General features: G+C 29.3%; 1 protein-coding gene across 4 annotated transcripts in view; it reads left to right on the plus strand.

The window, feature by feature from the left end:
- Positions 1 to 3,661, plus strand: part of LOC129980138 (fibroblast growth factor 1-like) — a 35,801-nt gene extending 32,140 nt beyond the window's left edge. For 2 of the 4 annotated variants that reach the window (XM_056090777.1, XM_056090776.1), the window contains exon 4: positions 2,175 to 3,661. In XM_056090777.1, coding sequence (XP_055946752.1) covers positions 2,175 to 2,372 — 198 coding nt within the window. In that variant the 3' untranslated portion in view covers positions 2,373 to 3,661. The remainder of the gene's footprint in view (positions 1 to 2,174) is intronic. The other 2 variants (XM_056090775.1, XM_056090778.1) reach the window with 2 other exon arrangements.
- The last annotated feature ends 12,365 nt before the right edge of the window (positions 3,662 to 16,026 follow it).

The raw sequence follows: 16,026 nt of genomic DNA on the forward strand, positions 1-16,026 counted from the left end.
AAAGTATTAATATTTTCTTCTCCTATTGTAAATGAATCAACCAGCAAAACTTGACTAAGAAGAATAGAACTAAACAAGAATAAAATTTCTCTGACAAGAAATATAGATTCGTACGGTTTTAACTGGACAAAACCGGAAATAACTAGAGAAAACCCGTTCTCACTTGCGCTGTTCAGTTAGAACGCGTTTTCCTATTTAATTCGGGTTTCCCTGTGCTGCAAGTTAGAACGCGTTTTTCCTAGTTAATTCGGGTTTTCACTGTAACATTTGTATCAAAGTAGAAATTGTATTTAAGTAGAAAATTTCAACTTAATTGTATTTACGTAGAAAATTTAAACTTATCAGACTTTTTTATGATACTAATTCAACTGATGTACAATATGAACACTTCTTGTTTTATTCGTATTTACAGCAATCCAATGGCATTAGTGCAGTTATACTCAGCGATGTTTATTTTAACTTTCATAAATGTTGAAATGACCCTAATGAGGAATATATGATTATCAAACACCATTATATTTGAAAGGAAAAGGTCTAGGGGAGGGGGAAAGAAGGAACTGTTCAGGGATCTGGTGTACAAAAAAAGAGAGAATGTATTTCGGGTCTGAATAATAAAAACCACGAAGGAACTTCTGTTACCGTCGTGACAATGATGGTGGTGGAGGAATTTAATCACAAAAGGTGCTTGTTATGTGGTCCGAATTGCTGAAACAAAAAGAATAGAAGGATTTAGCTATTTGCCGAGATATAAGACGCATGGGCGAATGAAAAACCCTTTTAATAAGTTTAAACTGTTACGTAACTTAGACTTGAACTTATGGCGTATGTACTTAACCAAATCAACGTCAAGCGTATCAGTTGGTATTCAATCCTTTATTTACAGATTTATTTTGCCATCAATTTTTCAACTTTATTTTTGCAACAGTAGTTAAGTTTCCTAACAGAATAACTCCAGGGAATAAAAAAAAATTAATTAATCGAAATAATTAATTACATTAATAATGAAATATTTTTAATTTCTGCTTTTAGCTTATATTAACTACTTCCTATCTGGGTTACTTTTTCCGTGTTCTTTTAAATACCATCAGAAAAAAATGGTCAATTACGGAGATATAAGCCAAATTTAAATGGTATTTTTAAGTACCGTCTGTAAATAAAGAGTTAAATATTGTAAGTACTCCATTTCAAGTCTTCAATCCAAACTCTCCTTTAATGGATCTTAAATCAATTGACTCTAGAATTCGATTATGTTCTTGAGATGGATTTAGGCATCTCTTGTGGAAGAAAAAATTGTATTTTTTTGTATAAGCATGTATTGAGATGATTGTAAAACAAATTAACTAATAAGGCCTTTTATCCTACATAAGATACATACATTTAATGTTTCTTTTGAGTCAGACATATATTGAAGTATGCTATTTCAATATCTTCATGATTGCTTTTTTAGTAGGCTATTTTTTTCAACAAAAAATGTTTTATGAATGTTTTTATTTTACTAAATTTGGAATGGTAATTGTAAAAAACATAAATAAAATGTGTTATCTATATCTAATGAGTATCTATAAATTTCTCGTACAATTTAAAAAATTTTCGTTTTTATAGGCATAATCGAAAAAAAATTTATAAAATGATTAGAAAATTCGCTGCAATTAGTATTATTTTTTGTTGTTATTGTTTTTCAATTTAGAAAATCCATTTTTAAATATTTAATTTAAAAATTGCATACTTTTTAGATTTATTACTTGTCCATATCTTCATTAGAAGAGGATTTCATTTCTGTCGGAAGACCGTTTACAAGAATTCCATATCCAAATAAATAAAAAGAATTCAGGGAAATCAAGATTTATACTTTTTCTTCAAGCCATTAATCTATCGTAATTCTGAGGATGGGGGAAAAAAATTAAATGTGTAATTTTTTTATTTATTTGTTTTCACGATCCTATTAGCACAAAATGCCCAACAACATTGCTACGATATTAGCCGATATGTAGAATACAGAGCAATATAGGGGGATCTATAGTACAGTATCTTGTGCTAATAGGGGAATTTCTCACACTTTTATTCACCTGATTACAACTTTATTAAACCACATGGGAACTTTATTAATACCCTGTATGGTATTTGCTTAGTTTCTGATTTATAAACACTCATCTGTTATATTTTCCTTTTCTTAGAGTGATCCTGAATCAGAAAATACTTGGTTCAAAGAGGAATACGAGGATGGATGGAATTATTACACTTGGCTTGGCAACCAAAAGGATTGGTACTTAGGGATCAAAAAGTCAGGGAAAATGAAGCGTGGCCACAGGACAAGGCGAGACCAAAACGCTGTGAAGTTTGTGCCAAGGTCTGCAGAGCCTTCTTATAACTAAGAGATTGCAAGAACTCTCTCATTGGTGTTTACTTTTAAAATTTTCATGTTTGTTAGATTGATGCATCAGTGGAGATCAAGCAATAAGTGGAGTTTCTTGTCCTCTGTTTAAGATTCTTTGGAATTGCAGACTCTCTGTCACTGGAATTTAGATTCACATTACTATGATATTTATAGAAAAAAGAAAGTCAAATTTGCTTGATATGCCAAATCCCAACTAATCACCCCATTGCCAATACAACTACATTTGCCACCATCTTATATCTGGGCGTTGTATTGGCAAAAAGGCTACATGGAATGCAATGGTGAAGTCGTTGATTCTAGATTTCAGATGAAGTTTACATTAAGACAATTGTTAGGCACAATAGAATGCTACATGAACCCATAAGGATTACTTGATGTTTTGGACAATCAGAATATCGATTATAACTCGAGCCATTCTTGATATCAGACTTTCGTTTAGTCACTTGATTGCGATTGGAATTAATTGCTTCCTTTTGCGCCCAATAAATGTCCTAATGCAAATGCAACTTTAACCTAGAAAAAAGCTTGGTCAGTATTTTGTTAGGAAATATTATTAATAACAAAAATAACTTATAGAAAATTATGTCGAAAAAATAATTAGTTTCTTTTGATTTCTTAGATTTTTTTTATTTCAATTTCTTTCTGAATTTCAAAAAAAAAGAAAAAGTTTATTGCAGTATAGATATGAGTTTCCTTGTTAGAAATTACGTTTTTGAACCAAAGCTCATTCGTCAGTTTTGGCTCGAATTGAATCCCATTTCGTTCACTTTGTACATGAGGCTTTTGGAGATGAGTATTTTAGTAAATTGCATGTTTTCATTATCATTAGTCACCATTTGAATATTTATAACTTCATTTTTGGCATTTAATGTTCATATTTTCTATTTCTGTATTAAAAAGAATTATTCAAAATCTGGAAAACTTTCACCATTAATTTTGATTAATGCTTTTAAGGAATTAATCTTTTATCAGAACGAGGTTTTAATGAACAATTTACAATTAAAAAAACATTTCTTCTAACTTCTGAAGGATGATATGCAATTCTCTAAAATTTCTTACTTGCATATACTCTTTTTCAATTTAGTACTTTAATCATGCTTATTTGGATTAATTGTCGGGACCATTAAAGTTAAGTTATAAATAAAGGAATAGTTTTAATTTATAAATGTTTAAATGCTTATAATCATGGCTATAAACTAAAAAAAATCCAACGTTATGTTTTGGACTTTCATTTTTTAGAACTAATTGTTTAATGTATTGAAGTTATGTATATATTGTTAAAAATGTGAAATATATTTTTAGTTATCTTTTTTAACTATTGACCAATAACATGACCAAATGTATTTGCAATTGCCTCAAGAATAATTATGAGCAATATATATATTTCTGATAGAAATGATGAACTTGTTGATTATCATTTGAATGTTTTTGCATTACTTCATCCATTTTTGTGAATTAAGAAAAAGAAGAGATCGTCTTATGTTGCTCCTAAAAAAACACAGATATCCCGGCTCTGGTCTTATTGCACTCATAAAATGCCCATTTTTTCACCGTGTAGTTGTCTCTGCATCTCGTACGCTTTTCTGGATCATTAATTTTTTTTTTCAATAAATATATAATGTTTCTGCTTAGACAAAAAAAAAATTCTAAATCAGGTAATCATTAAATATTCACATTTAAATTCAATTAGGATTGGATGCTACAATCTTCTTGTAAACCCATTGCCAACTGAAACTTCGTAGGAATTAAACCCATTGCCTTAGAAAACAACTTACATTTTCAAAAATTAAAATTGTTTTCTAGCTAATTCTTTAAATTGTGAGTCACTCACAGGTAAACCGGCTTATTTCAAAATATTAGATTTACGACCCAAATCCGAAGTTGGATTTATAATTTTTTTACGCTCTTTTCATTTAAACGAATTATAATAATAGCACATAAAACAAAAAATGTGCATATATATCTGTATAAATTTTATTCATTACGTGAAAAAAATGCTTAATATGTAGAGGAGTCAGATGCTAATTGTAATGCGGAGCAGTTTTTTTGAATTTTTGATTAACACTTCCGCTAAATATGATTTTCATGACGGACTCTATCACGTCAGCATAGTAAGTGCCCAGTCAAAATGAATAGTGAGAAATTATGAACGAGTGCTTCATTTTACCTAGTAAATGGGAGAAAAAATGTTTCGCGAATATTGATGTTAGTTTATATTTTTATAAATGCTTTTACTTATTAACTTTGTCTATGAATTAAGTTTTAAAAGCCAGCATTATTTTTTTTCATTAATTACAATACTTTTTTATAAACTAACAAATATGTCCCACACTTTGCGAGAGGGGGCAAGTCGGAACGTATTCCAACTTAGATTTATTTCGATTTGTGTTTGATTTACGTAGTTAAGACTTTCTGCTTGAAAAAACTAGCATGCATCTTCAAATATCAGTTATATTCCTAAGAATTCACCTCTGGAAGAGTCTAACGAAGCTCACTTGATAAAATAAATAAATGAAATTCCAAGCTCACCCAACTGATTGGGAAGCAATTGAAAAACAATATGAGTACATAAATGATAAGCATGAAAACAAGATAAAAAGAAAAAATTAAAGTGGGGAAAATTCCAATAGAGGAAGAAACAAAAGAAAAAAAAAATGTGAAGAGGATTTAACTAACAGACAGATTTTGAAAGAGAATAATGGTTTTGCTATAACTTGTGGAGGCGCATGCAATAACTGTGACGGCATATTATATTATTGTGTATTACATCCCACTATGAAGCAAAGTTAATTTCAGGGCTGATGACGTAATTTTGAGCAGGTGTCAGATGACGAGGATAGTACCTGAGTGGACATTCCTTAAGCTCTAGGGAAAAGATATTTAGCTCCATCTACGGCTGTTCTTCGGTAAAATCGGGTTTCGAACCAGGAATACTTTAACTCCAAAGCTTAAAAAAAAAAAAAAAAAAAAAAAATAGAAAAGACTAAATTTTGATGGGAAAAAATGGTTTTAATGCTTAATTTGAAAAATGTGTGCGATAGAGAGTAGTATGTCATTTGCTTCCATTTACCGCAATTCTAATTCAGTTTGATATGCTGGTTATTTAAATAATTTTGTCTTAATTTCACTGCAAATCACTCGATATCACTTATAACTAATACGCCAACTAATAATAATTCTCAAATCCCTTCTATATTTTAATTAATAAAATAATGGTAATGAGAAAATAATTTTAATTATTTTTGTTTTTATTGTTACAGCTTGTCCCATATCTGGGGCAAGTTGTAACAGCCAACAGATTTTGACGAAACATTTCTGTTGCTAAATTTACAAAATTGTTAATATTTTTCCACGCATTTTATGAATGAATAAAGCTATAAAATAATTATAATAAAAGAATCGCAAATGCATTAAAAATATAAACATTTTCTAAAAATTTTTACAACTAGTCCCGGAATCCCTACGATAATGAATATATTACAGGCAAAAATGCAACCTGAAAATTATGTTTTATTTCAAAATTGTGAAATTTCTTTTTTATGGCCGCAGAATTTATTATAAATGATTAAATTAATGATAATATAATATTTTTTTATTTTATTATTAAAGGAAATTTATTTTTTTGCCGCGTGTGCAAATCGATCGAGGAGAAAGTTTATTGAAAATAAAAACTGAGTTTTATAGCTTTAAATATTTGTGCTTGTAGCTAAAGAAAATATTAAATTAATAATGTGGCACAATGCCACGTTTAATTCTAAAAATGAAAAAAAAAATATTTGATGAAATTTATTTCTTTTAGATTAGTTCTTTTAAACAAATATGTTAAAAATCAGTTAGGCTAATCAGTTGAAGCCTACAATTCAATTTCACGAGAATAATTATATGCAAAACTTATAAAATAAAGAACAATTCTACATAAATATAGTTTTATATTTTTTAAATTTACTAAATTTTTGTTAAAAGTGACACATTTCTTAAAGTTACTCTTCACAGACTGAAAAAAAAAGCATTAGGCTTAATTTGAATAATATATCTGCAAGCGAGCGACGGCTCATTTGTTGAGTAAAAAAAAATTCTCAAGGACTTATTTATCGCTATTGACTTCAGTCGCCCAAAATTCACGTGTCTTTATCAGAGCTGTACTGAAAGAAAATAATAGTGAAAAGCAATTATATGGACAATACTATTTCGTAGCCATGGTTGGATTAATGAACACTGAGGGGGAGAAGTCTCCAAAAAGTACTATCCTTATTATCAAAATTAATTCATCTGAATAAATGCGCGTAATTGTAAAAAAAAAAAAAAAAAAAAAAAAAAATCAAATAGCACGAAGCGAGAAATTGTTTTTTCCGCTGGAATCGTTCTTCCTTTGATTTTCTTATATACTTCCACCAGATGCCATGTTTTGTGATTATTAAGGAAACTGAGGTTGGGAACAATGTTTCATTCTGTTGACAGACCAGCCCAAAATTTTTTGCGTTTTTTGCCAAATTTCATTCATTATTTTTTTCGTTTTTTTAATTATTGTTTTCGCATGCGCAGTAATGAACAACATACTCTTAAACAATTTAGTTAATAATTTGATATATCTATAGTGTTGATGATAAGATTACATACCAAATTTCATTCATCCAACTTTTTACATTTGTAAAATATAATTTTTTCGGACAGACAGATATAATTTCAAAAATGTGTTGTTTGGATTCAGGAACTTCTAACATTCTGAGGTTAAACAAAATCCCGCTGCCGAATTTTAAAGTAATTCCTCTTTATTAAAAAAAAAAGTGTGAATTCGAGAAAGGGGAAGAAAAGTAAAGACTGGAGTGCCAATTTTTGTGATTATGTGTGTATTGTTATTCTACACTTTCAATAAAAATATAGAAATCTTCCTCCCATTTAATTTCTGTATTCCACACTGAAATGATTTCCACTACTGATTTAGACTATTCGATACTGCGTTTCATTTCCCTCGCGCTGATGTTGCGGGGAATGAAAATAATTTATTAATCCTAATTAATAATTACTCGTCATTTTTAAAAAAAATTATATGACATGTAACAGAAAATCAAGAAATCTCAATGGTTAAAAAAAAATTGAGCAGTATTTTCTTTTTTGGTTTATCACGCCATTTATTGTTATTTCTTTTATATAAGTGACCTTATTATATTAACAATAGAACAGAAAACCTAGAATCCAAATTTTTTTATTTTTTAAAAAAATGAAAGAACTACAAAGTTTAAATATTGCTGGGAGGTGAATTCTTGAAGGAACTTAAAAGTAGAATTTTCAGTTCTTAGAAATGTTTGTAAGTGATTTTTTGTTTGTTTGTTTTTGTCTGTTTGTATTAATACTTAAACATTTTCTGCATTTTCTTCTAAAAGTGCGGAATCTTGTCAGATGTTGACATATTTTTAGAAGTTTTTCCCTGTTATTTCCAATACTTTTCATCTCTTTCTCATAACTATATTTTAAAATAGTTTATTATAAATTTCTGCATGGATCTTTTTGCACATGCCCATTTGATTTTAAAGTCATATCAGTTTTTGAAAGGGCTTGCCTATATCTTGGGTAAGCAGACATTCATGTTTTTGATTATAACACTCATAGAAGGATTAATGTCGATGTTTAAAATTCTATGAATGAAGATTTTTCTTGGTTACTTTTTTGTAAAATATTAATTTAAAATCATTTTTAAAATATGTTCGCACCTGTTGAAAAATGAGATGTGTATCAAAAAATACTCCAAAAAGGGAGAGGAGTTTCTTTTTTTAATTTTACTTAAAATTATTGAAATCTAGGCCAAGTGTTAACATATCCGCTTTTTAAGTACTGAACAAGCACTATTTGTTGCCTAGGCAGCTCCATTCCCAGCTAACCCAATGATTTTGCTCTAAAAATGCGTTTTAAAATATGCATCTGCGATATGGAAAGAAGATGATTTTAAAAAAATGAAGTCGAAAAAGACTATTTAGGAGGGGGAGAAAAAAGAGAATGAAGAAATAATTGAGAAAATGCCAGTCCTGTGTGCATAGGTGTAAATCTATCAGGGATCTGTTCTATAACCCCGTCAGATTTATTCCCTTGGATTTTCCTATTTCCTTGGCTTGAATTGGAATTTTAGGGAGCGATAATCCATTTTCATAGTCAATTTTTAGTTATAATGATGATAACAAAGGATTTTTTTTCTCTCTGATTATATATATATATATATATATATATATATATATATATATATATATATATATATATATATTTTACAAATGCCCAGAAGGTTGGCTACGACGCCATTAGATCCCTAGCCTTCCAATATTTTTGAACTTTTACTCTCTCTGATTATACAAGATCATTGAAATTTCAGTAACAAAAAAAAAATGAATTTGCAGTGATTACATGTATTTTAGCAACTCTTCAGCACCAACACGCTATGAATAGATGAGTTGTTCTTATATTATATGTGCGAATATTTTTTTGCACTATTTCATTACCTTGTAAAGCTACAGAAAGCACTGTTTTGTGTGTATTTGATTTCAAGAAACTACAATGGTCTGGTTAATCGAGCTCAGTATTTAACATCAAATCTCAGCTCTTGTGATTATTTCCAAAATAAAAAATTACAAATATTCTAATTTGATCCCTTTTAATCAGATAGTTTTACTAAATTTTCATGTAAATATATAATTTAATATAATATAATTTAAATATATAATATAATTTTAATAATATAATATAATTAATAATTTAATATAAATTATAATTTAATATATATTTATATAAAATAATTTCATGTAAATATTAATTGTATATATAATTGTTGCAACATAAATTATTTTATTATTTCTATGCACAAGTTCCGTTAAACGCTTCTTATTGGCGTGTGGTGTTCACATTACTCTTTCGTAAAAATCATTTCTAAATTAAATATCTGTTATGAACAATCCAAATGCAGAGATGTCATTCTTAGCATTTGCAATAATAAGAATCTATTATGATCTGTTATCAATGTAGCCGAAAAGCTTTTATTTAAGCAATTATCAGCACATTTTATTTAAGGAATATCGTGATTATGTTGTTCAAATTATATCCTCATCAGTGTTGCAATAGCCTTCGCATATGAGTTTCGTTTCTAGCCTTCAGTAGTGTTTGACATATAATAAATAGCTTATTTGGAGTTGTAAGGTCTTCGGGTCTGTAAGAGGCCTGCCAACCTTCAGCCAGTGCATCATTCGTACCTGGGCGATTAATCAAATCTATTTTCCTTTTCTGCAGTTAAAAACAGTGGCATTGGAAAGAGAAAAATTATTTTGAAAACTATAGATAGGTTCGTTTAGAAGCAACTTAGGTAGGTTAGTTGCTTAGAAGCAACTCTGGCAAACGACGTCCACGAAACTTGGAATTGTGGAAAGAAATTAAACAAGTTTCTTTCAAAATACCGAAGTCTTTTTTTTTCTTTCTGAATTTATTATTTATTAATAAGTATTCTGCTCGAATTTGTGAATCAGTTTGAAATCAATTTAGATCGCTCAAAATTTTTTAACTGAGCATTATAATACAAAATGTAACTTATCGCGTGTTAAGTTAATGTGTCGTGCTACTTTAAATTGTTTCTGACCATAGAAGAATAAAAAGCTCGTTTTTAAGAAATGATTTTTTTCCCATGTTATTGCAATGTTAAAAGTTTGGCAGATTTATTGTCATTCTTTATTACTGACTTCAAATATTGGTAAACAATTTTTGCCATAAATATCTCTTAATACCCATAAATAGTGGATTGTCTTTTTCTCGAATTCATAATGGTCTGATGAACAGTAGGGTTGAGGAGCACCCGAAGTCATCCTTACCCCTGATCTGATTGGGGACATGCCTCACAGCGATAAGTCTTGCTCGAATTGCGAGAATGACTGCTGAAGTGACCCTACACTCCACAACACCATATTCGACGGCTGATCTTTAATGGAATCCAATTTCAAACTCTCTCTCTTCTGATGCCGAAGCAGAGTGTCGATACAATTATCCTATTGTTTTCTTGGCAAGGTGTTTATTTCAATACAAATTTATTGCAAATTAATAGAGTCAAGGACAACAAAAAGTGAATAAATCTACGTGTTTTTAATTATAATCACATCTATATGAATTATATTTATTTCTTATACAGTGCTTTGCTATGTGATTAACATCATCTTGCAATTTTTCTTTTATTTACTTTTCTGGAACAAGCAAAGAACTTTTGTTCTTCTATGATACGTTTATGAGAGCTTAATGTCTGTTTCGAAAGTAAATTATCCACTCATTTAATCAAGATGAAATCCGAGACTTTTTAATAATTTTTCAGGATGCCGGTACAAAATTAAGTTCGAGATGTACAGCTGCCATATAACTGAAATCAAAATCGTTCGTCTTTGAGTTTTGGTTGTAGATTATTCAGTTGTTAGAATGTATAGTAAAACTCCCGTTATCCAACGTGCAACCATATGAATCATGTTGTCCGAATTGATTTGGGGAGAAAAGAGGAAAATTGAGAAATATCGAAATTGGAATCATTTGCGGTTTTTTTCTGTCATGCAAATCTCAGGATATGGACAATTTTTCCGCACTTTATGTTTGTTAAACTAGTGAATGAAGATTCATTTTTTTCTGATCTCCCATCTTTATTTATTTATTCACATTTTTGTACTTTATCTCAACATCCGAAATAGTTTATTTGAACTGCTGTTCATCTTTTCGAAATTTATGCATAGAACAAATTAGCGAATTCTTTGATTGATACGTTATACTAATGATAATTTAAAAAAGTAAACTCTGCGAACCTGCAGCTGTAAGAAATTTGCTGCACAACGAACTTATTAAAACGAGCTTAATTCAAAAATCCATTTCCAGAAAATTTATCAATAAAATCTTTACAGGGGAATAGTTGTGTGCTGGGATACATTTTATAAAGCGTTTATATATATGAATCAAATATGTTGCTTATCTTTGTTACGAACAAAAAAAAAAACATGCTTTGCTGGTTACAAAAACTATTTTGTATGCTGAAACAGACTGAGCAGAAATATTTTTATGCCAATTTAAATGCGGTGATATTGCAATGCAATGAATACTTTTATATTACAATGTCAAATGCAGATAAAGCCCTGGATATTCAAGAAAAATCATTCCTAAAAATAAAGAAAATATTCTCAAGCTAAGAAACATGCATCCCTCTCTTCTCTCCCCTACTGGCTCATAAATATTTGCTGATTCCAGTCATTACGACTCTTTTTTCCCCCCATCTCCTCCCTTCCTGCATGGACTTCAATCTTCTGCTGGTCAGATGAAGTTTCTTTTCCTTCTAGGAAAAGCAAACCGTAGTTCTTTCGTATTAGTAATAAAAGTTATTTCTGTCTTGTATGTTTAGGGCATTTTGGATTTTATGTACATCTTGGTGTCTTTGTTGTTATGTGCCAAATGTTTTCATGTGCTGAAGTAAATAAAAGATAATAAGTTTTATTACAATGCAATTTGTTGCCTTTTCATTCTCACTCTAATTCTCTATTAGACGCGTGCAATCTGTATTCGTAAATTATTATTTTTAACGCATTAAAGTTTGGATTGTTCTTATGGAATACCCATTTATTTTCTTATTAAATTAAAATTTAAAAAAAAAAATCTTCCGAGGTATACATTTCCGACCTCACGTTCACACATATCCATCTTTAACATTATAAAGATTACTACTTATTATCATATTCATAAAAGAAACCGGCTGGACACAAGACAGATTTTGTATAAACCAGATAGAAAAATGCGACTGACGAAAGATTAGCTGCGCATCTAATTATCGTATTCTTAAATCTGCAAATTAAAATCTAGTTATTCACAGACCTCATGATTCGATGAAAAATAAATTTAATAAAAACAGGTTTCTTTAAGTATACTTTTATTCGTGTGGTAAAAAGTAGAGTTTTTTTTTAATTTTTTTTTTTTAATTTTCAATCTTTAATACGTCATTACAAATGCCAGCTCTCTCCGGCGATCATCAGTTCAGCTATCATATCATTAACACTAATTCAGTCATTCCAATCAAGGTTACTTCTTTTAACCACAACAGAAGAGAGTGTTATTTTAAACTAGCCAATCTTAATGCTCGTTAAAATTTTAATAATTAAATATTTTATGTAACAGTTATTTTAATAGCTTCTTCATCAAATTAGTTTAAAAATTCAAATTTTGATAATCATATAATTCATTCATAATATTATAAAGGCTTTCAGTCATAATGTAATATGTATATCTCTAATTTTCTGTTAGCTCCCGTAGAATTTATACTTTAAATTAAAGTGGAAAGGATTAATTTGCAATTAATATAAGAAAATGTTTTACTGAAACGAAGCATTTTTTTTAATATGAGTACTGAAAACAGAGTCGCAGAGTATTTAAACCTTATATATCTTAGAATATCATTCTTAATTTATGTAATATCTCAAGAAGTTTTCTACAAAATTTTCTGAGATTCATCTTGAATAGATCAATTAATTGACAATGTTTGGTTTTAAATGCATGGAACTCTAAGAAAATAAACAGAATCGTTTGAAATAATCGGTCAGAAACATGTTAAGCCTTCAAAACCGTTGAAAATAGAGTAGATAGTCCGTATCCATTGAAAATAGAGTTATCAACAATCAGAACACAATGAGCATGCGTGAATTTTCAACGCCAGTTATGGTAACGCAAATGCGTGAATTTTTTAAGCCAGTTGGAGTAACGCTACGCAGATTAGAAATTTTTAGTTTCCTTTATTCTGTTTTATTTTAATTCAAAAGTACCTTAGAATGAATCTGAAAGATCGACTAATTAACAATGTTTAATTTTAAATGCATCAAACACTAAGAAAATAAACGGAATCGTTTGAAATAATCGGCCGAAAATATGTTAAGCCTATCCTCATTAGCGAGGGGGGGAAAACTGAAGCCTTACTCATTTGCCGGTGGGGAAATAAAAAGATTTTTTGGTGGAAAAGTTATTTTTTAATTAATAATTAAAATTCTAATCAAAAATTCAAAAAAGGGACCCCAGGTGCACATTCCCAACCTCCAAGGTATGCATGTGCCACATTTGGTAACTGTAGGTCGAACGATCTGGCCTATAGAGCGCCAACACACAGACACACACATTAAACTTTATATAAGTATAGATTACACTTGTACAATAAACATAGAACTTTTTAACTGGTCAGTTACACTTGGAAGAGGTGAAGTAAATTGATGAATGAAATATCGAAATCTGTCCATGTTTTGAAGATGATGCATCTGTCAAAGTTCTATTTTGCGATGCATTTCGAGATGCAGATTAGTGTTAGGCAGGCTCCCATTGATGACTTTTCATATAAAATAAAAACTGATAAAAAATGAAGGTTTTTTTTTTTTCTTCTTCTTCTTCTTCTTTCTTTCTTCATATTTACTATAGGGTAACATCACTGATAAGGAATGGTATTTTGTTAACAGACAAACAGCTTTAAAAGTTACTTAAACAGAATTTTACAGTTATCTTAAAACTTTAAACGAGCAGTTCTTGTATATATATATATATATAAATTCATTTCGTGTATCTTGGAAATGGCTTTAACGATTTGTATCAAATTTTATATTTCGAAAAGGTTTTGCTTTTTAAGTTTATCTATATAGGTGTCTTTCCGGAAAATACGCGACTTTACACACACGCACACACACACAAAGCATTTTTTTTTATAACTAAATATTAGAGTCTTTTTTCTATCTGCTCTCATGCTGACAATATAATATAGCAACATTTCGGACCCAATTTCAAAATAGTAAAACTGAGTGTAATTTCAAAAATATAAATAATGATAGATAAACTGTAAAATGAATACTGTAATTTAGAAAATTGTTTCGAATAACATGTTAAACTAAGTGCATTCATAATTTTTTTCATTTTTATGATCGGTTCATACGTAAGTAAGATCGGAAAATATTCATATGTAATTAGTATGCGATTCGTACCTAAATATTTGAACTCTCCAAGGATGACTCTACTGATTCAGTAAAAATACTAAATTCACTCCAAAAATTATTTCGTATTATTGTCAGCCAATGCCATGTAAGGCGTTCTCTAACATGACAAGTTTATTAGAGAGTATGTGCGAAAGTTTTTGGAAGACAACTCACGCTAGTTACTTTTGTTTTGGTTACGTAGCTTTTTTTAGTAGAGTTTGAGTTAAGCTTGTTGCGTAATAACTTTTAACACCTGTTTTAAAAAGCTGTCTCTTAAAGTTGTTGCAATTTTTAAAATTATGTGATCTAATTTTTTTTCATATTACAATAATTTAACAATTTTAAGGCACTTCATTTCCATGCCATAAATCTTCTTTTACTGTCTTTTAGTTTGAATTTATTGAATAGAATTTTATTTAAAAATACATCAATACATTTAGAATGTTTTCATAATATATGTTTATTTATATGCACACTGGCACTCCCAACGCTTACATTGCATCTTACTTCTGAAAATTATTTACTTGCGGGTCATCGAATTTTTGTAATTGCTGCCATTTCGTTAAAGCGAATTACGAGAGAACCATCGTGCAATGTTAGTAGGCTTAGAAATTTTTTTAGGGAGACACAATCATTGGGCAACTATAATTGACGACATCTTTGTGACCATTCTGCACAGGAACAGGAGAGATAAGGATGCTTCCATTATTTATTCCGTGAAACTTGATCGCTGTTTACGTTGCATTTATTATATGCGCAGGTTTTTCTTCAAAAACGTGCTAATTGCTCAAAATAAATTCGAATTGTCGTGAATTCATTAGATGAAAATCACATGATACTAAATTCATGGAGTTAGTGTGCATTTATAGTATTTTAAAACAAATTATGAGCCCTTTTTTCAAATAAAGCATTTAAAAATTTAACAAAAAAAAAAATTAAGGTTTATCTTTATTTCACTGTAAAAAAAATAGAGGAAACACAACAATGCTCCCATAACTTATATCCTTAATATAGCAATTGAGATACATTAATGTCATGGCCAATTTTTTAACTTCCGCTGAATTTCAAAATATAAAAAAAATTCAAAAATCCTTCGTATTTTTAAGTTTGGGTTATAATTTTTTAGATATAAAACATTTTTGAAATTAATTTAAAACATAAGTCGAAAGTAGTTTGTGTGTATGTATCGGAAGTGATTAAAATAAACTATCTTTGATTTCGTTTAATTGCTAGTAAAATTCATAAAATCATATGCTAAATTTATTAAAATGTTCTGTGACATCTTCTGTCTTCGATTTTCAACGCAAAAAAAAAAAAAAAAAAAAAAAAAAAAAGAATCTTCCCTATGATGATAACTCTAACTTAAATACACAATCATATTTCTTACATGCAATTTTAGGCTCAGATTCAACTGTGGGAATATTACTCTTTTTGCCCAGTTGAATCTGAGTGTAAAATATCTTCAATAATTACTATGGATGTGATATGAGAGAACACTTTATTTGCGATTATTTACATAGCAAAGTTTCGAAAGCATATTTACATCGAGAAAGCGAAATCTGAATTAATTACACTTTGGAGCGGAGTTGAGTTGCAACTAGTATGACGCTTACATAATCTCCCACCTTGCAATTTTATGGAGTACCT

This window comes from Argiope bruennichi, chromosome 1 (genome assembly GCF_947563725.1).
Source record: "Argiope bruennichi chromosome 1, qqArgBrue1.1, whole genome shotgun sequence".
NCBI classification, from domain to species: domain Eukaryota; kingdom Metazoa; phylum Arthropoda; class Arachnida; order Araneae; family Araneidae; genus Argiope; species Argiope bruennichi.